At 45.7% G+C, this 23,707-nt stretch overlaps 2 protein-coding genes across 7 annotated transcripts in view; both read left to right on the top strand.

Annotated features, from left to right (window-relative positions):
- Window positions 1-112: 112 nt before the first annotated feature.
- CA5A (carbonic anhydrase 5A) lies at window positions 113-19,014 on the top strand. Of its 4 annotated transcripts, none has more exons than XM_086848196.1 (8): window positions 113-200; window positions 1,294-1,473; window positions 7,252-7,449; window positions 10,836-10,954; window positions 11,908-12,003; window positions 12,472-12,534; window positions 13,807-13,962; window positions 14,876-19,014. In XM_086848196.1, exons 1-8 carry the CDS (start codon window positions 152-154, stop codon window positions 15,029-15,031), a joined length of 1,017 nt encoding a protein of 338 aa, XP_086704322.1. In that variant the 5' UTR covers window positions 113-151; the 3' UTR covers window positions 15,032-19,014. The 4 variants fall into 4 exon arrangements, with proteins under 4 accessions (XP_086704322.1, XP_023790247.1, XP_086704321.1 ...); XM_086848195.1 differs by lacking the exons at window positions 113-200; window positions 1,294-1,473 and adding an exon at window positions 4,362-6,152 and having other exon boundaries at window positions 14,876-15,061; window positions 15,970-19,014; XM_023934479.2 differs by lacking the exon at window positions 113-200 and having other exon boundaries at window positions 1,213-1,473.
- Window positions 19,015-19,076: 62 nt separating this feature from the next.
- Window positions 19,077-23,707, top strand: part of SLC7A5 (solute carrier family 7 member 5) — a 32,029-nt gene continuing 27,398 nt past the window's right edge. Inside the window, exons 1-2 of one of the 3 annotated variants that reach the window (XM_086848192.1) lie at window positions 21,461-21,535; window positions 21,840-22,911. In XM_086848192.1, the coding sequence (XP_086704318.1) occupies window positions 22,332-22,911 (580 nt within the window). In that variant the 5' untranslated portion in view covers window positions 21,461-21,535; window positions 21,840-22,331. Of the gene's footprint in view, window positions 22,912-23,707 lie in introns of all 3 variants that reach the window. The other 2 variants (XM_086848193.1, XM_023934920.2) reach the window with 2 other exon arrangements.

Here is a 23,707-nt window from a genome sequence, read left to right as displayed (position 1 = left end):
GATTTTTTAAATTAAGTTTAATGACCCCTATAATCCTCACCTGCAGCCTCCACCACCACAATGGGCCAGGAGCCCATTTAAGCCTCAGCTCTGGTGCTGGGACTCTTAGCTTCAGGTTTGTCTCTATTTCTGTCCCCAGGAAGGACTTGGGATGTCTCCTTTTATTCTTTCCTGTGCTCCTGGGTTGGACCTTGGCTTTGGTTTGTCACTTTGTCACTCACAGGGGCTGGGAATGCTAGGGGACTCTTTGGCTCAGGCACTGCTATGCTGGGTTATCCTTGACTCGCTGTCCTTGGAAAGAATAATTCCATCTTCAATGGCTCCCCATCTTTATTCCCGTTTAGCTGGCAGTTGTCTGAAATATTGGGGAAATTTTACAGGAATAATTCCTTTCATCTGTTTCTGCACTTGGCCTGAAAAACTGCAGCTCTGACTTGGATGCATTTGTGCTATTGGTGTGGATTGTTTCAGAGGAAGAGCAAACATTCCCAAAGAAAATGGAAGTGTGGGATTTCCAGACAGGATTTTCACATAAAGCAACAAAGTTACTGGAAGTGCCCCTGGAAACAGCAAGAGAGTAACATTCTTGCTTTTATCTCTGAGAAATATGGGTCAGGAAAACATCTCCCTCTGTGCTGTCCCAAAAAAAAATTTCAGTTGAGTTCAAGTATGACCAGAGGAATAATTATGGGTCACTATGTTACTCTTTTTAGTCTGTATAAAATTTTGGTTTTGTAACAAAATTTGTTGTTTGCATCCCTTGTTCTGCAGCTCCTCAGCTGGAGGCTGCAAAGCTGCTGCAGTTAAATAGCTAAAGTAGCTAAAATGTTTCTTTTTCTGGGCCCAGCCTTGCGTAGCTGCTGGATTTTGGGAATTCCTCAGTTTGAGCACCAGCTCGGGGCATTTCAGCTGTTCCTGACAGCACCTCTTGGCTATCAGTATTCAAATACACAACTATTCAAATTCACAGCACCGAGGAGTGATAAGAACCCTTTCTTTGCATACCAAAGAGGAGTTTTCTGCAATCCTTCCCATTCCTGGAACCAGATGAGGGGGGAAAAGAACCTCTGGGAAGCACATGCAGAATAATCATCAACTAGCCAGCCTCTGGAGAGACTGGAGAGCCAATGGAGAAGACAGTGCAGGGACAGGTTGAAAATTAACTCCTGGGTTGGCTCCATCTCTTAACCAGCAAAGGGTGCTCTCAGAATTATTTAAAAAGAAGCCTGGTGACCCCTCGGTGGAGCTGTGTAGCCATATGATTTTTTATTCTCTGTGATGTTGGGTTGTTAGGCTGTAGGAGGCTCTGCCGAGGGAGCAGGGAAGGTTTGGAGTGGCCGGTGGCAGCGATGAATGGGCTGAAGGTGACAGCCCTGGGGAGTCTCTCCAAGCAGCTGAAAAACCTCCGGGCTGTGCCAGCACGGCCCTGCAGCCTGGCTGCCTGCTCCCGGAAAAACACCAGGAATGCCTCCTGTAAGTCACTTCATCTCATCCCCATGGGTGGAAAATGGGAGATGCAGGGGTTGGGAAAAGAGCTGCTGTGGTTGGGTGTTGTTCTTATTTATTAGGGAATTATAAAGGGGATTTGGGGATGTGGCTGAAAGACTGAAGAAAAAAGAGTGGATAGAATGAAAGAAATGAAAATACTGTGTGGAATTTCAGGGCTCCACCTTGTTCTTTATTTCTGCTGTCAGTGGCACCAGATTTTGTGTGACTCCAACCTGTGACAAAAAGCAGTAATTACTTGGGAGGCTTGGCTGCCTTCAGTGAAAACTGTGTTCATGAGCATAATTCAAAACACATTTAGCACAAATTGATTCTGACTAGGAATTTCATAGCCACTGCAATGTTTGATTTGGAAAATGAGGCCTAGAACAAGCCATAAACCCTTTCAAATATGCTGTACAGACCTCCAATAAATCACTTCGAGGTGCAAGATACTCCTGGAGGATGTTAAAGATTTAGTTATTTAAAATACTGATTAACTTACTTTCAGATAAGATGGGGCCAGCCAGAGATTGTGTCTACTCACTGCTGTGCAGATAATGTCAGCTGGAGAATAATAGAAAGTAATTCTTTATAGCTAGAAAAACCTTTTGTTTCTTATTTTTTTCCTCTGTAAATTTATTCAGCATAATAACTTCTCCCAAAGAACAGAGCCAGGTTCCTCCAGGAACATTTCATGGTTACCCAGGGTAAGAGTTCTGTTCCAAGAAGGTATCAGACCACTTTGTTCCATCCAAGGACCACTGCTGATTGAATGAGCCACAACTGGTATCTATTTTCACTCACATTCTTCTTTTCAATTTAAGACAGATTCTTAAGTAATTGATTCCTTCAGTCTTTTTCTTCTCTGCACCATTCGTGCAGGAAATGCCAAAACAAACTGATTTGGGAAAACCCTGTCTTTGGAATGGCTGTTTTTGGCTGGCAGGGAGTGGACAGGAGCTCTGAGTGAGGCAGCCTGGGGGTTACTCCACAGTTACTCACACCAGGCTTAAACAACTCAAAGGCTGACAATTTCTGGAGCTTTTTGATTCCCCTTGTGACCCTGCAAAGACAAAGGGCTTTTCCTGCACTTCACTGTAGAAACATTGGGGAGAATTGTGGCATGGATATCAAAAATCCCAGTGGTGTGGAGGACCAGGGAGTATCTGTGCCAAGCTCTGAGGTATCTTGTAATGACACATGGAGATTTCAGATACTCATTCTGTAGACTTATTGCTGGAAATGCTCTCCATGGGGGTTTTTAAGCCTAATTTAATAATTATTACCAGAGCAGGCCTGAATGGCTTTTTCCTTTCTTGCCCTTTTAGAAGTGCTTACAAGAAAAGCAGAATCCTTCAAGTTTTGGGGTTTTTTTCCCAAAGAACTGTACAAGTCCTGCAGAGCCACACAATCCAGGTGTGCCATCTCCAGGCCTGCACATACAACTGCAGTGCTTCCCCAAATTGTCCAGGAGTTCTCTTCCAAGCCCTTTCCACGCTAAGTTCCTAAGCCTGCATGCATAATTTCAGCAAATGTTTTTTATACCAGAGAAGATAAAGCCTCTGTTTGCTTTACCTCGCCAGCTGGAATTACCTCCCCCTTATCTGGGCTCAGCCACTGCCTCCTCAGCCAGGCTCCTATCTCAGCCAAACACTGTGGAGGCAGAGGAGAGCTCAGCATTTCCCAATCTGCTGTCGAGCTGGGAGCAGCCTGTCAGCTACATCTGTTTGATAAAAAGCTCTGGGCTGTTTATCAATAAACTGGCCTAAATCACAGCCCCCATCTGACATCAATTCAGCAGAATTTTCAGCACCTTGTCACGATGGGCCTGAGCCAACCAGCGCTGTTATCCTCCAAAATCTTGATTCAGACAAAAAAAAAAGCTTCAAGGAAATCAACCTATCTTGGATTTCCTCTGCAGTACTCAGTCCCAGTGGCTGAAGCAGAGCTGTGGTCCTTTAAAGTTTGAAATGGCTCTTTACTCAGTTTCAGCAACATGTATATTTTATTTTCTCGTTCAGAATGTGTTGCTATGGCAAACAGAGCCTCATTTCCTTCCTCTGGGTGGGGTTTCTCAGCTCTCCCCACCACACTGTCTGCCCCGGCTTATCTTATTTGTAAAGAAATCAAAGCACTTGATCCAACAGGTATTTTTCTTTTCCAAGATTAAAACCTTTGTTTTCATCTGGATCTTGGTTCCCACCCTGAAGCTTTTGATGCTTGCATCAATCCTAAATGGACTTTTTAAGAACTACTTCAAAAGCTGCAATTAATTATAGAAAATTATCCCAGAGATTGGGACTATTTGGGTGGCTTTATATATGTGGGAAAAAAAACACAAGGCAAATGTAAGAAGCCCCCAAACATTATAAAATTAAATGGAGCATCACTGTGTCTGATGGGGATTTTTTAAAAAATCAAATCAGGCACAGATTAGGTCTATTTGTGGCAGATCCCTTTTTGCAGGTGGTTCACATCTTGATTATGCTTTTTGTATGTCAAAATTTGGTTTAATTGCTCTGGCAGAGATGGGTGTGTGACAAAGGCAAGCACCAACCCAGGCCCTTCCTCAGTGAGCAAAGGGTGCAAACTGCATGCTTAGTTCTAATTCTCACCTTTTATAAATTAACCTTGGTCATTTAAAAGCTTGAAGGTGAGGTTTCTATTTCTCTTCCCACACACACTCTGCATGCTTGTGCTCATCCCTCAGGCTTTTCCCTTTCTGGTTGTGGAAACCATTCTGGGTTCAGGAGCAAGAGAGAGTAAACCAGGACCTGCCTATGGTCCATCAGTAGCTTCAGCAAGACAGGTCTGTGCTAAAGAGTTGCCTAACCATGATCAATAGACAGTTAAACTGTGACTAAGCCTGACTGAATCATGATGTTTATGGGCAGCAGGTCTTTTCAATTTCATTGATTATCTATCTTTCCAAGTTACAGGAAGCATTCTGTTGAGACTAGTAAATTAGCCATCCTAAAAAATGTTGGGAGTCAAACCAAAAATTCATTTTGCTTATAATTGAATCCTGATGCACAAAAAAGACTCTGCAGGGAGGAAGTGAAATGAAATTTAAACTCAGTTTAACATCATGACATCACAAGCTGTTTGTACATCTCCTGATGATCTGTTTGTGATAGTGCAGCCACTCAAAGCAAATCGTCTGCCAGATTTCAACCTGCTCTTACTCAGCTCAGGAGTACTTTAAACATGTTATACTGTAAATGCAATGGAAACTTCTTACACTGTGTTGGAAAACCAGGGAAAACACTTTTGTTGATTTTGGTTGACAATCTGGTCCTGTCTCCATTTCAGTAACACATTCTCAATGTTAAGAAAGGTTCCTTGTGAAAATTCAAAAGTACTCATACTAACAAGATTTAAAAATCCCAAAAGCTAAATGCAGATTTTCAAAATTATCTTAAGAGATTAACCAAGAAATATGATAATACAGCAAGATGAAGGTCAGGAGCTGAGGGTGGTGTTCTGCTCCTGGCTGTCCAAGAGAACTGGCAAAAATTAGAGCTCTTGCTTTATCTCTGTGCTTTCACTGACACTTTCAGCTTTCTGCAGGCTTTTCCTTTTTTTAAGCATTTTTTTTTTCCTTACTGACAGCTGGAACAGAAGGCATGATGAAGGTTTTAACCAGTTTCATTGAGATTTTTCTTCCTCAGGCAGTGTCAGGTGAATATTGAGTTCAGTTGAGTTCACCCTTTCACCATCCCAGGTGGGACTATCTTGGCCTCCTGCCTTTGTGGCAGCCAAGAAAAGTAAACATAGTATTAACTTTTTATAACTTTGCTAGATGTGGCTTGGAAAGGGGACCCTGCTGCGCCAGGGCCACCCACCTCTGCATCTTTTGGTGTGAGGGGATGCACTTTTGATGTGAGTGAGACACTTTTCAGGGTGAGGTGATGCTCATTTGTTGTGGAGGGGTGTGCTTGATGTGACAGAATCCCTTTTAGTGTGAGGGAATAAATACTCTCTTGATATGAGGAGAAACTCCTTGGTGTGAGGGAATAAATACTATTTTTGTGCAAGAGGATGCACTTTTGATGGGAGGAGACACTCTTTGGGATGAGGTGATGCTCATTTGGTGTGAGGGGATGTACTTGATGCAAAGGAACCAGTTTTGGTGTGACGGAAAAAAATACTCTTGATGTGAGGGCAAAGAGGAGAAACTCTTGATGTGAGGGAGTAAATACTACTTTGGTGTGAGAGGCCACTTTTTTGGGTGAGGCGATACTCTTTGGAGGGCATGTCCTCGGTGCGAAGGAACCCCTTTCGGTGTGAGGAGCCATACTTGGTGTGAGGGGACGCACTTTTGACAGGGGCTCAGGCACCACCCTAAGCATGGGAAATGATGATCCCTACCCTGCACGGAGCTGCTGCCGCCGCTCCGGCGATGTCACAGCAGAAGGAGCCGCCCAGAGCAGTCCCAGCCCGCCTCCGGGGCCATGGCGTGAGGGCCGTGCCGGAAGGGGCCGCGCCGGGCCGGGCCGGGCTGGGCGGTGGCTCCGCGATCTCCGCCGCGATGCTGCCGCTGCTCCGCCGCGCTTGGGCGGCTGCCGTCGCCTCTTCTTCTTCCTCCTCCTCCTGCTCCTCACGGGGGGGCAGCCGCCGGTGCAGCCTCGGCGCCTGCTGCTCCTACCGCCTGCGAGACGCCCGTGAGTGCCGCTCTCCCTCAGCCCCCTCAGCCCGCCCCCCCTCAGTCCCGCCATCGCTCCCAGCTCCCCGCGCTGCCAAACTTTCTGTAGGAGCCGCAGGGACACCGAGCTCTGCCTGGCTTTGTCATGAAAAATGACAAAATGTTCCTGAAACATCAGGAAGTGGCAGTGTTTTAAACACAGGGAATGTTTTGCGCCGCCTTTGCCTGAGTTGACCTCATGGAGCTCCGTAAAGTTTGCTCACTGAGGGAAACCGCGGCGGGGGGGTGGGAAATTGTTCGGCCACTCCTCGTGTGAGTGGTTTGAAGGTTTAATTTATTTTCATTCCTCGTTTAAAAGACTCCGAGCAGTCGTATCTAGTGAAGTAGCCTGTAAAGTGATGCTCAAAGCATCATGGTTTAGGGTTCAGCAGAGGGACAGGGCACCAAAAGCTGTGTGTGGGTCACCAGGTGAACAGGTCCACGCAGGCAGCAGTTCTGGTTTTAAGAAGAATAAAGTCCTGTGGAAACCATTCACGTACCTATCCTGCTTGTGCCAGTTTGAGGGGCCCAAGCTGCCCACAAAATTGCTGGGTTTGGGTTTACAGGTGTGGGATCAGCGGGACCCATCTGCACGATGCAGTTCTGGGCAGGATTGGCGTGGCTGCTGCAGGAGCTCTGAACCCCCCTTTGTGGAGTAACCCCTGTGCTCGTGTTGCCTTCTAGAGAATGTTTTCCTTCCCAGTGGGAATTATCCCATGTCTGGAGCTCTCCCAGCTCAGCTGATAGTGCTGGTGTGCAGAGAAGGCTGGAAAAGAAAGCCGCCTTAAATTCTGGCAATGATAGGAAAACAGTCTCTTTTTCTGGGAAATAAGGGATAAAGAAATAACAATTTCTTTGCAGAGCATTCTACAAAGGCTGAAAGGTACTGACATGGCTGTTCTAAGTTAAATTACTGCGCTTCCCTGTGTGGCTTGAGTCATGCAACTGGAATGTTTTATTTTTCTTTTGCTTTCCTGGGCACCAGCTGACTTGAATTAGCCTTTGGTGACACAGCACCTTCACTTGCCAGAAAGTTCTGTGTCCTGCATCAGAGCCTGACTCTGCTCCTCACCTTGCAGTGCATCCGCTGTGGCAGAGCCCGCTGACAATTCCCGGAGGCACCCGCCAGTCTCCCATCAACATCCAGTGGAGGGACAGTGTTTATGATCCCTTCCTGAAGCCTCTGAAAATCAGCTATGACCCCACCACCTGTCTTCACATCTGGAACAATGGCTACTCCTTCCTGGTGGAGTTTGATGATTCTACTGATAGATCAAGTAAGCAAAAACTCAGGAAAAAAAAAATCTATTTAATGTCCAAGTTAATGCTAAGAGAGGATAAATAATTGTGTGATATAAGACCTGATGTTGAAAATGAATGTATGGTAAAAAAATCCTGGGTTTACAGTGGTGGGAATCATGATGAAGAAATTCTATACAGACTTCACATTTACAGTGTTTTTATCACCATGGGCATTGTGCACAAATCCCCTGCTGTATGTTGAAACTCCTTTCACAAGCCTCAGTGCCCTGTGTTGTAGGTTTTGTAATAAACTTTACCCACACAAGTCAATCTTCAGTCATTTATATGTGTACCTACTCAATTTGAAACCTGATTCCATCACTGCTCTTTATTGAAGTAATCTGCCACTTATCTTTTGTGGTGTTAATAGAGGTATTTAATGCACTTGAAATAATCAGCAGCCAATTGTGTTGCAGTTGGAAAGCACACACACTTATCTCTGTGGGGTTTTAGGGAATAACACTGAGCTCTGCCCTCAGGAGCAGGTGTGTGTGTGTGTGTCCCTGTTGTTTTATGGGAAGCAGGAGTGCATGGAAAATCCAACCATGCACCCCAGCAATTTCATGGGAATAAACCTCTGACCTGAGCAGCTCAACCTTTTTAAAGGCTCAATAGAGTAAAAAAAAAAAAAATTGACTTAAAATCGAGATATTGCTCCCAAATCCCAGATTTTCTGTCCACTGTTCCTTCTAAAAGCTTCCAAAGAATATTGCAGAATATGAAGATATTTCATAAGGGTGAGTGTGCTGGTAGCAATCAGTCAGGGCTGTTGTGAAGCACATGATTGCCCAGCTTGTCCTGCAGGGAAAAATTGAAAGACCCTGAGCAAGTTTGAACCTGTTGGATTGGAGTAATTTATGTTTAAAGTGGCTGCTTACCATGACAGTGCCTGCATCTTCCTGTGGGATTTAGCAATGCCCTCGGGGAGGGAGCCTCCAGCACACAAATAAACACTTTGTCTACACAACACCAATATTTCTGGCTGATGTTTGGAATGCAGCTGATAAAACAGTGCAGCAAAAATGGTGGTGGTGGAATGCAGGAAGCTTGTGTGATGTTTTGGGCTCGTTTTGTTTTTCTTATTTCTAGCTGTTCACTTGGAATATCCATTTCCAAGAGTGAATAATCCATTTCCAAGAGGGAATGTCTTTGCCTTTGCTCCTTTATGCACTGATGTCATGAAGAAGCCAAGTCCTGCCCTTCTGTTTCTCCAGCACAAAGTGCTGTTTTTTTTCAGTGAGGTTGGGTTAGCAGAAAGACATCACTAGTTACCCCATGAGTGATTTTATTTTACTAACTTTAGATTTGCTTTGCTTTTCATTTAACAGCCTCTTGCTTTATAAACCACACCCCACTATCTGTTGAGTGTTTAGTGGATAACAAAGTTGGATTTTTTTCTTCTAGAATTGATGTAACAAAGGGAAATTGCCTGTAGGGGGTTGAGAAAGATGCAATATTTAATTGCATATGAACAGTTTTTGTGGCATAAAGGCAAGGCTGGAATCATCAGGCCTTTGAGACTGGTGCTCACCTCTGAAAGATCTTACCTGCTTTGTCTGTAAGACTTTCCTTGAGGTAAATCTTTCCCTGTGAGCATTTGCTGCCTTTTCATCATCCTCATCTTCCTTAAATGAATTCAAGTTCATGAAGGGTAGGATGGCATCAAACAATCAGTGCCAGGGCTCCAAAATGACAGAGAAGCAACAGATAGTGAGGTGTTGCTGTATAACCCCCAGTTTTCAGGTGCCTGCCTCTCTCCTCCACCTTTCTCTCTTTACTCTTGCTATTTCTGGTTTTTCTCACTGCCAGCTTCTGTCTAACAATCATAGAAATCCAGAGAAGAAGGCTTGGGAACAAACAAAAGCACCACAGTTGAAAGAGAAGATGAGAAAGACACCCAGGATAGACAAAAATGCCTGAATCCTGACATGGGGTTTGCAAGACTTGGGCTAAAGCTGAAGGTAGAGCAGGAGGAAGAAGAGGGTGAGGGGAAGGTATGTACAGCATGTGCTCTGTCTGTGTGTGGTGCCATCAGAAACGAGGCTGAAACAGGGCCTCCTTCCACTTCCACCTTCCACTATCCCAGGGTGCTCCAAACCCTGTCCAGCCTGGCCTTGGACACTTCTAGGGATGGGGAATTGTGATTTTTCCAGTGATGGTCAGTGCTTCATTTGTGCCCAGAGCTCAGCAGCAGGGGATGAAATTAATACACTGTCCCTTTGCACAGCCTGTTTTAATTTATTCCTTTATCACAGACAGGCCTGTCTGGTTAGGATTTCAAATCTGCTAGCTGGCTTTCAGGAAAAAAAAAAATACAAGAAAATCTCTTAATGCCTCTCATTGTTTTCTCCTTAGCATGGAAGTGATTAACTTATTTCCCAAAGCAGTGTTGGGATTAGGTTTGCTGTAAAACTTCCCCATGTCCTGCAGTTCAATAAATATCAGCAGATGCTGATGGTTTAGTGCTGGATGAACTCTTGGAAAAGCTCTTTTCCAACCTAAAGGATTCCCTGATTCCATAAGTGTTATTAGCCCTTGGGAAGTAATTAGGGTTTCTGATTTACAGATGCTCTGATACCATAATTAGCAAGATGACTTTGCAGGATGGTTTTGGTCCAGGTAGGAGGGAATGAGTGGAAGCAGAAGCTGGGCATAGACTTCTTCGTTCACGTGTTTGCAGGAGGATGGGAGGCCTTCTGAAATCAGGACAGAAGTTTTACCTTTATTCATTGATGAAAAGGGCATTAAATCTTTCAGAAACTTGCCCAGTGGCAGACTGGATGTTTAAATCCTTCATGAACAGTTTGTAGGCACAACAAAACATATTTCAGTCTGACCTTTTCTTCTCCAGTCTGGAAGCTGTGCTGCAGCAGAATAAGATGTTTGGGTTTTAGTAGCTTGCAGATTGAACATTTGACTCAATGTACTGATTTGTCTGGAAATATTTTGAAGCCTTGTCATGAGAAATGTCAATATTTTTCACAGATCCTTGTAGGGATGTCATTGAATACATTTAATAGATGTGTCACTGCTGTGTCACCTGGTCAAGCAGTCCTGACACTCCTGCTCTGACAGAGGGGTGAGAATGTGAGAGTCATTGCTGTGACTGTGCCAAGCTTGGTGTCAGCTGGGAAAACATTCCCTTGAGGGGAGGTGGATGAGGAGACTCTTCAGCTCATCTCCAGTTTGATGCAGGGAAAACCAGGAATGTGTTTGCTTGAATAATTTGATCATGGCAAGGTGTAGATAGTTGAGTTACTCCACCTGACACTTTTTCCTGGGCAAATTTTTCTCTTAGGATTTACTTGTCTGGCCAATTCTAAATCATATTTATTAACATGTGTCTTGTTTTGTTTTCTAGTCATCGTTGGAGGCCCCTTGGAAAACCAGTACAGGCTAAAGCAGTTCCACTTCCACTGGGGAGCTATCAACGACTGGGGCTCAGAGCACACCGTTGACAGTAAATTTTACCCAGCAGAGGTACGAGATGAAATCCTGAGCAATGCAAATACTTATCTCAGGTGTGTTTGTGAAAACTCCCAAACTGAGGAGTTGCAGTTTATTTTGAAGTGCTACCCTTTATCTGCTGTTTTATTCTATAAAAATTCATCTTCACTGATGGTGTTTTCTGGAGAAGAACAGCCTGAAAATTGGACATTGGCATCATTACTGAAAATTAAAAATCACTTTGTTTATTGCTGCTAAATTGTTCAGAGAAACAAAGCATATATTAAGTACTCTTAAAAAATATCACTTTATTTTCTGTTTGCAACCGTTTAACAAAACTTTGATGTTTAAGTAACTACTAAGAAAGAAAGTGTCAATAAAGAGGGTGAAATCAGCGAAAATGTGAAACTGTGGCAGTTTTGACCACAGTTCTTTGCCAAAGGAGAATTTGTCAAGTGCTGTTGGGTTGTTTTTAAGGAGAGTTTCTCTCCTGTTGCTGTGTTCATGGTGCTGCTGCCAGCTTGGCAAGATCCTCATTGACAGGAGACTGTGACTAAGTTTTTGGGCTGGGGTATTTATTTATCACACAAAACTCCTCAATGTATTGGCTGTCAGCAGTGCAGAGGAAGATTGTTATGTGCAGGAGGATGTTCCTCAGGAGGGCAGGGCGCTCTGCTCCCGGGAAGAGATGGAAGACTGAGCTTTGTGCCTTTGATCAGCGTTCCTGGAGGCAGACTCCCACAGACTAAATCCCTTTTATAGATGGGAAATGCAGTGGGTCTGTACTTTTGTTTAAAGCAAAAGACAAAAAAGGAAGGGAAGGACCATTATTTACCAAGAGCACTTTGTTCCTCATTCCTGTGGTTTCTGAGGCTACTCACTGCAGTGCCTCACTCTGCCAAGGAGTAAATGCAGCCAGGACCAGTAGTCAGGTGTGCTGTCTGTGCCCTGTGCAGGGGTTGATTTCTCCCTCATTCCTCTTTCAGCTGCATTTGGTGCACTGGAATGCTGTGGAGTACCCGAATTTTGAGGAAGCTGTGATGGAAGGGAATGGCCTGGCTGTTATTGGAGTGTTCTTAAAGGTAATTTTGTTCTGTGGGACCAGCTGTCATGGGACCTTTCTATTTGCATTCTGTTCAAGCCAACTTAGGGCAGTTAAGGGAGGGCTGAGAGGGGATTCCATCAATCCATATAAATGTTTTCAAGGGGTGTCAGGATGGTGCCAGGCTCTGGTCAATGGTGCCAGTGAACAAGTTGACGAGCAATGGCCAGAAATTAAAAAATGTTTCACCTCAGTATGAAGAATTTGACATTGAGGGTGGAACAGCTGTTCTGGGAGGATATGGAATCTCCCTGTCTGGAGACATCCCAAAACCACCTGGATGTGTTCCTCCAGGTGCACCTGCCTTGTGCTGGATGATCTCCAGAACTCCCTTCCAACCCTAAATATTCTGTGACTGTTGCTATTAAAAAACCACTAAGGCTGCTAAGTAGAACTGATTGATTATTGATCAGCTTATTGATTCTCCAACCCCTTCCTGTCCCTGCAGCTGGGAGCACGGCATGAAGGGCTGCAGACCCTGGTGGATGCCCTGCCAGCAGTCAGACACAAGGTCAGTGCTCTGAGGTGTCCCACCCATTGTCACCCAGCAGAAAGAACACTTGGAGAACCACAAAACACTGAGAAAAGCTTTCTTCCTTAAATTTTACTGGGGAGGGGCTGATTGGCACCTTGGAAGTGGGAAGGGAAGCTGACTTTTCAGGAGGAATTGGCTACTTCAAGCTTTCCAAACCTCTTGAAAAAATGAGCTGCTCTTGAGAGCTCCCTTACAAGGACATGCTTGAAGTGGGGGTTTATTTACTGTGGGATTAAGGCTTTTTGGTTTTTTTTGACTGATCTTTGAGATGATTTGCTTTTTTATAAACACTGAATTTTCTGCTGGGGAAATGGGATCGTTCCTGGCAGAGTCCTGCCAGGAGAGGGAGTGCTGAGTCTCCGACAGAAGCAGTTCTTCCTTCCCGTGCCCGTTCCCTTCTGAAAGTACACGCAAAAAACCACATCCACCTCTTCAACTTCTAATCACATCCAGCTGAAGTCGCTGTGCCACTGCTTCTCAGAGGAAGGAGTTTCAAAATCCAAATAAAACAAGTTTTTATATCAGAGCAGTGACAACTCTGCCAGATAAACACCAAACACCTCAGTTCAGTGCCAGAAGTCCTTCCCAAATCAGAATATACATCTATTGTGACAATATAATAATTTACAGCATGTGAATTTAAAAGAAATGTGGTTTCTTTTAAAGATCCCCAAGTATATCCTGAAAATCCCCCTGGAGAAATGTTTGTGTGGGAAATCCTGGATTTTGAAGCTCCTACATTCTTTATGATATCCTCACTTAAGGGATTGAACATTCTAGAGATGGAAATATTTGATTTAAATGAAAACTTCAGTCCGCTTCCTGCTGCGTAAAATCACATGGTGAAAAGTAAAACACTTTTTGTTTGCAGTCTTTTAAAGATCTGGCACAGCTACCTGAACTTATTCCACCACTTATTCCCTTTTTCCTGGTTGCATCCAGCTCCCACAAAGCCTTAGGCTGTTGATCCTTCTCACTCCTTGTTTCTCCTGCACTGAATTCCTAATGGCTTGTTGGGACTGCAGAAATATTTCAATTTTTGCTGCTCAGCAATTGCCCCTTACACCTCAAACCCAATTTTATACAAATTTGTGGGATTTAAAATTATTACATTGTTAATATTCACAACACCCCATTTCCCATGCACACATATAACACGGTTTTTAACCTTACTGTCAAAATATTTTCCAACTTTGTCAGTTTTTTCTCAAAACACCATCCTTAAAAGTGTTTTTTCCTGCTATTTAGGACACTGTGATCGAGTTTGATGTCTTTGATCCCTCCTGTCTGATCCCTTCCTGCCCTGATTACTGGACCTACGCCGGCTCCCTGACCACTCCCCCCCTCACTGAATCAGTCACGTGGATCATTAAGAAGAAGCCAATTGAGGTGGATGAGGATCAGGTAAATCTCAATTTTCCTTCCAGATCACACTTCTTGTTGCCACAGAGATGCTCAGAACCAGTTTTTCACTAGCAATTCTCTGGTAAAACACAAAAATTCTGTGTTTTCCCAGAGATCTGTGAGTGTTTCAACCCAGGATTTGGGGAGAAATCCTGGTGTTAACAGCCACTAATACAGAAAGACCTAAGACCCCTCCAAGATGTTTTTCCAGCTTTATTCAAATTTTCCATTTAGTCTCAAGAGTTTTATCTTGATCTGTGATACACAGTTCTGGAACCTGCCCCTTGGAAACTTGGGAGCTTTTAGGAACTTACTGGAATTCTCATAATTTTGCTCTCCTTAGCATGATGTACCTTTTTTTGCAGAGGGAAGGGAAAAGGGAAGATTCTGTGAGATGGAGATTGTTCACAGAGAACTACAGGCATAGTGTAGCATTCTCTAAAATTGAAAATTTTCTTATTTTTTCTTGGCTCTTCACTCTCATAGCAGTGATTTATCATTGGAATGGCCTTGTGAGCATTAAAAGCTGATCTGCTGCTGCTTTATTTTAATCCCAGTTACAAACCAGTGAGAGAAAAACTTGAGGATTGTTGGGGTTCCCTCTTTTCTGGGTGCCAGGGAGGCTGTAAATGGAGGTTGGATTAAGTGCTTGAAATGATGAAATGGCTCCCTCAGCTGTGCCACATTTGGGATTTAATTTCCCTAGGGATGGCAGATAATTCTTCCACGCTGGTGTGGATAATGGGACACCAGCAGGTGACAGAGATGTGGGTGCTAAAACCCCTCAGAACTCAAACAGCGCTACCTTTGATTTTACTTTCCTCTCCAACAATAAACTCTTGTCTTTTGCCATGAATTCCCAAACTGGGGGAATTCCTGGGAAGTGACTGGAGTGGCCATTTGTGGTTCCCAGCTGGAGGCCTTTCGGACACTGCTGTTCACGTCGGACGGGGAGGAGGAGAGGAGGATGGTGGACAACTTCCGCCCGCTGCAGCCGCTGATGAACCGCACGGTGCGCTCGTCCTTCCACCCCCAGCTCCGGCCCCACGCCCAGCAGCTCAGCCCATAGCTGGCCCAGCATTTCTCATGATTATTCCTTGTATCCATGCCCTTTTCACTGTCAGTGCTCCCTGACCTTCCCTAGAGATGCTGTCAGGGTTTTTAGTTTTGCTTTTTTTTAAAGAAGTGAGTAATGTTAACCCTTAGCAAATTGGCTTGTTCCAAGGCAGGGGTCAACAAGGAATTATTAAGGCAGTTAAAAATAAGGACAGGAGAGTTCGTCCCCTGCTCCTTCTCTGAATTGTTCTGTGTTTCTTTAAATGCTCTTGCAGTGCCTTGCATGAATTAATAATTCTGGGTAAAAATTGTTAAGAAGGGGGAAGTGGGAAGAAAAAGAAAAATATCAGTTCTGATTGGGTCCTTTTGGGGAATTGTTTGCTGTCTGGGAAGAGAGCTGGAAGGGAACTAGTTTGTCTCAGAGACATTTTACCTTCTTCCTTTTTCCTTGGATGAGGAGAAGGACAGAAATGACTTCCAGGATCTCTTTCCATTCTGCTGGCTGCACATTCCATATTTGATGTGGGTGCCACAGAATGCCCACTGCTACTACACCAGGAGCCAAAAGATTTTTTCTAAAACCTTTTAACAGCTGTGGAAGTTTTGGCTTCGGCAGCTTTTGCTTTCCTGTGTTAATCTATAGGAAAGAAGGGAGGAGAGAATTCACCGGTGTCACAAGACTGGCAAGAGCGGAAAATTAGGTGAAAATGTCCAATTGATCCCAGGAAACTGATCACATCAAAAGGGAAAGCAAGATTAGATAAAGCCCAGTTGACCCTCCCAGTGGGATTAGTGGGGGGAAAAAACCCAAACCAATTCCTCAAACCTGTACTAGGAGGGTGTGGACAAAACTCAGCTCTGGGAAAGGGCTTTTATTTCAGTAACTCATAGAGCACCAGAGCTCCCTTCAAAGTTCTGCTTTGAGATGTGTTTTCCTATGAAAACACCCAGCTTCAGGACCAGTGGGGACCAGTTTGTTTTTATTGCACCTTATGGTAACGAGGTCCAGTGGGGGTTGGAATTGATTGTGGACCAAGCAGAGCTGCTGTGTGAGCTGCCAGCTCTGAGCCTTTCCCAGGAGCTCCAGCTGCCCCAAGGATCACCTCTCACATCCTACTAAACCTGATTTTCTCTCAGGCACCTTTCTCTCTGGCCCTTCATGCTCTGCTGTATTTAGCAGATTAAATTCATGCACCAGATTTCTGATGAGGAGCAGCTCTGCCTGTGAACTCCCTGTGTGATCTCCATGGGTTGTGTTTGAGGTGTCTGAGGAATCTTTGCTGGTGGGATTCAGTGAAGCCATGACCTAGCTTGGCAATGTTAAATCCAGATCTTTTCAATTGTTGCTTTGGTTTTATAAAAATCCAAGTGTTGAGTTTCAAAGCACCTTTACACTTTTCAGTGTGACCCTGATGATTTTAAGGGTTTGAGATAATCTTGTTGAACCAATTGAGTGCCCAGATCCTGCCTTTACTTCCTCAATAGCTCTACCTCAGGCTGTTGTTCTGGTGCCACAGCTGTGCCTTTGTCCCCTGAAATGTGGCCACTTCAACTGGAGTGACTCTGGGTGCTGAAAGGAAGGAAACCTCCTTCTATCCTGGTGTAGGACATTTTCCCTGATGGGAATTCCGTGTGGCAGTGGAGCTCTTTGGTTTCACCACTTCCCCCCAGCCCTCCCTGCCTGAGGGAGCACTTCAATCCTGGTTGTGCCATCTCCCTTTGGAGGGGCTGGGATTATCCTGGGATAGTGAAAGGTGTCCCTGCCATGGCAGGGGTGGCACTGGATGAGATTTAAGGTCTTTTCCCACCCAAACAATTCCATGATTTTCTTATTCCATCATCTCAGTTGAACTCTGCAGGCTTTGCTATCGCCACACAGATTTTAAGCTACAAAATCGCATCAGTGATGATTTTGCTGGAGAATTATAAATTCCAAACTAAAGCTGGAAGGAATATCTACAGTTCTGGGAGCAGGAAAAGAATGATTTTACTTTTTGCCTGAATATATAATAATTATGATCCAGTCATTAAGTCAGAGATTTATTCAATGCTGCTCTTGCAGACACTTTTCTGAGGATGACCCTGGAGGAAGATGGCAGCAGTTCAGATGTTTTCCACTCATTAATAGAAAAAAACTGTAATACAAAGACATCTTAATGTTGCCTTTTATTTAAAAACAGAACTGCCTCAGCAGCACTGGGTTGTAGGTGCATCAATCTCCTTATCATTTATGAATGGATCTTTTAAAAAGATTTTTGTAATTTTGCAAAAATTTGTAAAAGCAATTTTGTAATTGTTAGTTTAAAAATTGTTTTTGTAATTTCCACTGAATTTTTGAATTTCTCTGATGCACTGAGAAGAATCACCAGTTGATCCAGCTTTCCCAACAAATCCCAAATCCAGATTATTTTAGGGAACTGCCAGGGTGTAAATGTTTAACTTCAGCTGCTCTGGAACTCTGTAGCAGCCTCACACCCACTGAGTTCTCCATGGTTTGCTCCACTCAATCAGATTTTCCTCCTGGTGTGTAAATCCCTTTTGAACCACCCTGCATCCCTCAGAGGGAATGTGGGATATTCCCTTCCCAGTGATCCAGTTAAAATTCTCAGAGAGATTTATTTCAAGTTCTCACAGAGATTTACTTTGTCCAAGTATTGCCATGGAAGCTTTGTTAGACAATAGTGAATTACCCAGTTAAGCTATGTCCATATTTACATCAAATCACACCTATTTTTACTGACATAAAATGAAGAAATTCCAATTTCAGCACTGATCACTTCAAATATCTGGAAACAGGGTTAATGTAGATAAAAAATAACTCTACTGTGTTACAAAAAGATGTTTTACAGGGGTTTTGTTACATTTTTTTTTGCTGTTTCTTGAGTCCTGCATTTATGTGTAGATTTTTAGCATCTCCTGAAGGCAGGCAGGAGCTCAGCTGCAGGGCAGATTGTTGGAATTAATCTGGAAATGAACACATTGGGGTTTTTTTTGTTTTGTTTCTTTTTTTTCAGTTTTATCTCTTCTGTTACAATGACTTTATTGACCTTGTGAATGTAAACTTCAGGAAAATATTTGTGTTTAGAACAAGAGATGGGATAGAATTCCTGTGCCTTATTCTCTCAGTTCTGTGTGGAAAAATGGTTTGATTGTTGCGTTAGAGGTGATTTTTGTGATGATTTTGCACAATTAAGAAGGAATTTTTGGGCTCTTTTGGATGGCACAATACAAAAGGGTCAAAGCACATATTTGTATTTTCCTTGCATAGGAGTCACTTTATTACTAAATCCTGCCCTGGGAGGCATTCCTGGGGCAGCAAGGCCCAGGAATTAAAGACTGTCACAGGAATAATTTGGGGACAACTCCCTGCAAAGGGAGGAGAAGGTTTGGAGCAGACCTGTGTCTGTGCTGCTCTGATTCCAGCTGCCCTTCAGGATTTCTCTGAAATGCTGCTCTCCCCTTGTCCTGGGTGACTTCACAGTGGGACAAACTTCCTCTGCTGTTGGAATGTTTGATCCCTGCTCCTGCATTCCAGAACTTTAACTCTTCAGGTGTTCCTCACCACATTTGTGCTGCCTTTTCTGTCAGGAATGGCAGGAGGGTCTCCCCTGGTTTTGGAAGCTCCAGAATTGGAGTTTGCTTTGATCTCCACAGGGTTTTAGAGGACTGGAATTCTGCTTTGGATGAAGGGTCCCCTCATGCCTTGATTTAGGATGTTTTAACTTGTATTTCCTGGCACATCTTGGCTTTTTCTTTCTTTGTGCATCTCGTTTTTGTGGCCTTTATGATGTTGTGTATTTAATGTGTGTTACCTGCCTGACCATAACTGACTGAAATCACTGTCTGCAGACAACACCTGGAACAGGAAATGTTTTATGTTTTCCTGTGGTACAGGCCCTTCCCCAAAGTTTCTCCCTGATGTATAGAACCCTTCAGCTGCTGCATTTTACACTGTTACATTAGTGTACAACTATAATAAAGGACCAGAGAAACCTATGGCTGTATCTTGTTGTGTAATTAAGCTTTTCAAGTAAAAAAAAATCCGTTTTCCTGTCAAAAAAATATTAGAATTCCTCTTTGGGATTGGCCCAGTTCATTAGGAGTGGAGTCTGGTCAGCTGTCAGATGTTCTGTGACACTTCCAAGCTCTGAAAGACTCTGCTGAGCTGTGTTAGAATGAAAGCACAATGAGCTCTCTGTGCTGCAGAAGGGTATCTCATGATTGATCACATCCAGCCAGATGCCACAGGCCATCTCCAGCAGCATTCCAGGGTTTCGGGATCTTTCCTGAACTCCTTCACTGGACACTGCTCATTAAACTGGACATGTCAGCTGAGCTCCTTCCTCTGGCCTGGGTAAAGCTGAGCCTTGAGCTCTGTGCTGTGACTCGGCTGGTGCTTGTGGCTACAAAAATGCTATCAAATAACGCCTAAAAAACCCTTTAAATAAATTAAATAACTGATACAATTTTAAAGTTGATATAAGAGAGTGGGTTTAGATTAGATATTGGGAAGGAATCCTTCCCTGGGAGGCCCTGGCACAGGTGCCCAGAGGAGCTGGGGCTGCCCCTGGATCCCTGGAAGTTTCCAAGGCCAGGCTGGATGGGGCTTGGGGCAGCCTGGGACAGTGGAAGGTGTCAGGGTTGGAACTGGATGAGTTTTAATGTCCCTTCATCCCAAAGCATCCCATGATTCTGTGAACATTGGGTGAAATATGTTCATGTCTCTGTCTCACAGCTGAGCCACACTTGGAGTCCAGCTGTCACACAGGTTGTGTTTAGCTGGGTTAATCCAAAGAAGTTTCTTTTGATAGGAAAAATGGGAGATTCCATTTCTGGTTAAGGAATCCCCCTAAAATAATTGTAGGTGATGTTTCTAGAAGGTTCCCAACTGTGCTGGTGGGTGGACAGCCCATTTTCTGCTGGAGAAAGAGTGGCTTGGGTTAGGAGTGAGGCCAGCTCTGCTCTTGTGACCATTTCATGGTTCTAGAAGCTGCCACCACTTCCATTAACCCAGGAAAAGCAGCTCTGAGCTCTTTATCACAGCTGAGATGTTTGCTGAAGAAATGGGCAGCGAGGTGGCTGGATCAAGGCAGCTTTTCCAAAGACCTGGTTCAAAACATCCCCATCACTCCTCACAAATGGCCCATTTGCTCCTGCTCCTGCTCATTGTTTATCGTCGTGACAAATCATTCCTTCCCTCCTCCTTTTTGATGTGCCAAACTCTGAGTGTTAGCACATGGAGAACTGATTGGATAATCAAATAGTCTTCAAAGGTCCTGCGGAATAACTTGGGGACCCGAGGAGAGGTAATGCTCACGGCAGGGCTGATAACAACACTCGGCATTTGAGAAGTGCTTTGAAGATATCCAGCACTCTGGGAACACACCCCAATGCCAGGCCGGTGTTTTCTCAGGAATACAAATGGAAAAACAGTTGCAGAATGAATTTGTGTGGATTAATTTGCAAGAGAGTCAAGCAGGAGGTTGGCTTGGAGCAGGGCAGTTCAGTGGCTGTGGCTCCACGGCTGCTGAGCCTGGGATTTCCAGGTTCTCAGCTGTGAGTCCAGGAGAAAATTCCCTCTTGGAAGAATTAGAACAGGGTAATTCTGCCCATTCATGTGAGAGCTCATGGAAATGTCTGTGTGGATTCATATCAGGTCTAAAATGTCCATGGTGGGATTCTTGGGGCCAGGAATTGGACTTGATCCCTGTGAGTCCCTTTCAGTTTAGGAGATCCTGGTTCTAGGTCATTATTAGCCTTGAGGAACTTGGCCTGGGGCACTGGAGAAGTAAATCCCTCCATAAATCATTTTAATCCCCCAAACAGAAACCGAGTTTGAGTATTCATCTGAAAACACCTGAAGCAAATACCTAATTTCAATCCCAATCCTGTCTGCTGGATCCTGATGTAACAAGGGTGACACAGGGATAATCCCATATGTTGTAAATATCTGGTTTTTTCTTGATTTCACAGTCCTGGGATAAATCACAAAATGCAGTAACAAAAATGGCCCATAATGGAAAACTAGTAAAGTGAAAAAAGGCTTTGGGGGTTACAGAAAACCTGTGATAATTGTTTGTTTTTTATTTTTAATGAACTATCAGTCTTTTCAGTCTCTTCAGGATCCCATTTCTCCTTGAGAACTGGAGGAACGTGCTTAGTGCCAAGGTAATTTCTGTCTTTGCTCTCTTCCAGAAATTGGATGTTTACCTCAAGTCAGCAGCAGATTTTTGAGCCCTTGAACAGCCACTAGATGTCAGGTTTGGATTAGCGCGCCAAGGATTGGGCTGTTTGGGATTCTGAAACTGCTGGAAGTGGTCCTGATGGAAAATGAAATGTAACTGAAATGTGTCCTTTCCCCCCAGAATGTCCATCAGGGAATTCTCTTGGAGAAAACCTTCCAGCCCACCTCCTGCCTGTCTGAACCGTGCACAGAGGGTGCTCCAGGAGGATGAACCAACCTCGGGCTTTGGAGCTCCTTGTGTGACAGTGCTGCCTGGGAAGCAGCTCCCCACAGGTACCACTTCCACCCTCAGAGGGGATGTCTGCAATCAGAGCTTCCAGGCTGGAGCCTCTGAGCTCCTCTCCCCCCACCAGGGCAAGAGGGAATCCGAGTTTGCTGAAGGGTCGGCTCCTTGGGCCGTTATTGTAGCATCCGAGTGATTCTCCTTGGATGCAGAACCTCTGCCTTCAGTGAGGCAGACATTGCCTGCACGACTGCCAGATGGGTGAATTATTTTACATTTTCGTTTTGCGAACAAGCATTTTTGGTGACTTTGCCATGCGTCACATTTGAGATTGATGAATCACTTCTTTTTCAGACGGGTCCTTTTGGTGATCTCGGTGTGAGCCAGGAGGGGCCGGTTCCCGCAGCGCCTCTGCCGGGCTGCAGGTGATGCGGCACCAAGGCCTCGCCCTGTGCTCGTGCATTGGGATGGAAAAGCACGGCAGGATGGAGCCGGGAGAGGCAGGATACGTGTACATCCACAAAGGATCCCTTCGGGCGGCGAGTGCCAGCCGGGGCAGAGCTGCGGGGTCGCTTTTACCTCTCGCTGTCCCCTTTTGGGGCTCGGGGACGCTCGAGGTGGCCGGGCTCAGAGCGATGCGGGGCCGAGCGAGCACCCAACGGCTGCCGCGCAAGCCGGGGGCGCTGCAGCAACAGCCCCCGCCGCTCCTGCCCTCCTCCTGCCGCTCTCCTCCTCCTCCTCCTCCTCCTCCCCCCGGAAAGCAGCCCGGCCCACCGCCGCCGGAACAAAAGGGGCGGCCGAAGGTGGCGGCGTGGCCGCGCCCGCTGCTCCAGCCGCTTCGCCACCATGTCCGCCAGCGGCGGCAGCTCCCCCGGCAATGCCGTGAAGAAACGGAGCCCCGGCGGCTCGGCCGCCTCGCTGCCGCAGGATGAGAAGCAAGCGATGGAGAAGATGCTGGAAGGGGCGCAGGAAAACGGCTGTGCCCGCTCGCCATCGCCCTGCGGCTCGGCGGAGGGGGTGACCCTGGCGCGGAACATCACCCTGCTGAACGGCGTGGCCATCATCGTGGGCACCATCATCGGCTCCGGCATCTTCGTCACCCCCACGGGCGTGCTGCGGGAGGCCGGCTCGCCGGGGCTGTCGCTCGTGGTCTGGGCCGTGTGCGGAGCCTTCTCCATCGTGGGCGCGCTGTGCTACGCCGAGCTCGGCACCACCATCACCAAGTCCGGCGGGGACTACGCCTACATGCTGGAGGTGTACGGCTCCCTGCCCGCCTTCCTCAAGCTCTGGATTGAGCTGCTCATCATCCGGCCCTCCTCGCAGTACATCGTGGCTCTGGTGTTCGCCACATACCTGCTCAAGCCCATCTTCCCCACCTGCCCCGTGCCCGACGAGGCTGCCAAGCTGGTGGCCTGTCTGTGTGTCCGTAAGTAGCCGCTCGTGGCTTTCGGCTGACGGGCAGGAGGGTTAGATGGGATTTTGGGAAGGATTTCCTCCCTGGAAAGGTGGGGAGGTGCTCGGAGAAGCTGTGGCTGCTCCCGGATCCCTGCAAGTGTCCAGGTTGGAGCATCCTGGTCTAGTGGAAGGTGTCCCTGGCAATGGGACGGGATGAGCTTTAACTTGCCTTCCTACCCAAATCATTCCATGGTTCAGTGACCCTCTGCAGCTCCCTGCTGTCCTACTCCACGTGGTTCCTCACGCACCATCACCTTCCCCAAAAGATCTGCACCATCTCTCCTGTGCTATGCCGGCTGCATCCTAGTTTGTTTTTGTTGGGTTTTTTTTGGCTACTTCGAATAGCCACAGCAGAAAATGCGGCCCCACCCGTAATAAATTGAGCAGAAAATTCCCCAAATGCCAGCTGTGGGTTAGTGAGCCTCTCCGATTCCCGAGCAGCGTGATAAATGCAGAGTGCATTTTTCCTGGGAGCTGGAATAGGATTTCTTGTGCTCTCCCACAGGACTGTGCTCGGGCAGGGTAAAATCCCCTCGTCCCCAGGCTCTGCAGGGCCGGGATGGACGTTGATGTGGTTCGGGAGAGGATAACAATTATCTGTCACCAGCAACTGGTGCTGAAAACACGCCCCTGAGCTGCTTTCAGCACCAGTTGTGAGAGGAGATATTTCCCGGCCGTGTGTGCGCTGACACCGTGCTCCGAACCTGCCCTTGTGGGGTTTCTTTTTGCCAGCAAACATTCTGTCTCTGGGGCGTGCCTTGCAGAGA

This window comes from Cyanistes caeruleus, chromosome 12 (genome assembly GCF_971803275.1).
Source record: "Cyanistes caeruleus chromosome 12, bCyaCae1.hap1.1, whole genome shotgun sequence".
Classification (NCBI taxonomy): domain Eukaryota; kingdom Metazoa; phylum Chordata; class Aves; order Passeriformes; family Paridae; genus Cyanistes; species Cyanistes caeruleus.
This window is presented reverse-complemented; position numbering and strand designations above follow the sequence as displayed.

Bases quoted from the DNA above. Each gene is read 5' to 3' on its own strand.
- CA5A (XM_086848195.1), top strand. From the start codon at position 5,846: ATGATGATCCCTACCCTGCACGGAGCTGCTGCCGCCGCTCCGGCGATG. The intron at 7,450-10,835 runs GTAAGCAAAAAC...TTTGTTTTCTAG, and splicing joins TGATTCTACTGATAGATCAA to TCATCGTTGGAGGCCCCTTG. The intron at 13,963-14,875 runs GTAAATCTCAAT...TGTGGTTCCCAG, and splicing joins TTGAGGTGGATGAGGATCAG to CTGGAGGCCTTTCGGACACT.